Genomic DNA, 1150 nt, shown 5'->3' with positions numbered 1-1150 from the left:
ATTTGTGTTTAGAGTATTGTAGTGGTCAACTTGAATCATTTCTTTTCAAAGCTAGTGATCTGTATCTGAAATTGTGTTATGAGGTTAACCATTCCTGTCCTGTTGTAGGCCTCCTGCTGACCCTTCTGGAGTGCGGTGGCGTGTGGCCGAGGGGACTTCTGAAAGATGAAGTCCAGTCTGAAACAGCGGCTTGCCCTCGGCCTCATGCTGGCCTGGGTGCTGCTGTTCCTGGTGCTCCTCTCCTACTTCATGGAGTCCCGAGTGGACGACCCGCACTCAGCGGCCGCTCTCTCCTACACAGACACGCGGCGCCTGACCTCGCTGCAGGGCAACCCCCGCACCATTATGGCCACCTATTTGGGGCTTGGCACCTCAACCCTCCCTGCCTCTAGGAACACCCAACAGGAGCAAAGCCAGGAGGAAAACCCCAGTGCCGACCCCCAGCCCAGTCCGCTTAGCCAGGAGGCCTACCCCTATCCCGACCCTCAGAGCCTGGCAGCCTGGTCTGCATTCGGCACCCAGGACGTGGGTTCCAGATCGGCCGCTGTGAGTCGCAACCGTGAGAGACAAGAGTATACTCAGGATTCCCCTCAACAGGATGAAGAAGAGGACGAGGAAGAGAAGGTGGGAGGGGAAGAGGAAGATGAGGAGGAGGGAGACGAGGGCAGGAGGAGGAAGACTAAACAGGCGGCTATGCGTGATGACTCTGACCCGGATGAGTACTATATTCCCAGGTCAAAATCCGTAGTGCGCGGCCTGTGGAAAGGGAGTTTGTCCGTGGGCATGCTCAGTCCTCGCCTGCAGAGAGCTATGAAAGACTATCTGAATAATAATAAACACGGCGTGGCCTACAGGGGGCACCGGAAGGCGCAACAGAGCGGCCAACAGGTGTTGTGTGAGCTGAAGAAGGGGGAAAAGGTTCGAACTTTGGATGGGGCCGAGATGCCTTTTTCCAATTTAGGCTGGCAGAAGATTGTACCTGCCTTACCTTTAAGCCAGCTCTACGGGCCAGGCTTCCAGACCTGCGCTGTGGTCACCTCTGCCGGAGCCATGCTTCACTCGGGACATGGCAAGGAGATTGGTGAGATTTATTTATTTATTTAAATAATAAATATTATTTTTGCCTAGTGTAGTAGTAGTAGTAGTAGTA

At 54.2% G+C, this 1150-nt stretch overlaps 1 protein-coding gene across 1 annotated transcript; it reads left to right on the top strand.

Annotated features, from left to right (window-relative positions):
• Window positions 1-112: 112 nt before the first annotated feature.
• Window positions 113-1081, top strand: LOC107579700 (beta-galactoside alpha-2,6-sialyltransferase 2-like; the record flags this gene model as incomplete). Its single annotated transcript, XM_016265500.1, has 1 exon — window positions 113-1081. A coding segment is annotated over exon 1 (916 nt), but the record flags the coding sequence as incomplete, so codon positions are not given.
• Between the last annotated feature and the right edge of the window lie 69 nt (window positions 1082-1150).

Source organism: Sinocyclocheilus grahami, unplaced genomic scaffold, assembly GCF_001515645.1.
Source record: "Sinocyclocheilus grahami isolate Dianchi unplaced genomic scaffold, SAMN03320097.WGS_v1.1 scaffold19333.1, whole genome shotgun sequence".
Lineage (NCBI taxonomy): Eukaryota > Metazoa > Chordata > Actinopteri > Cypriniformes > Cyprinidae > Sinocyclocheilus > Sinocyclocheilus grahami.
The sequence above is the reverse complement of the archived record's forward strand: the minus strand, read 5'-3'. Positions and strand labels throughout refer to the sequence as shown.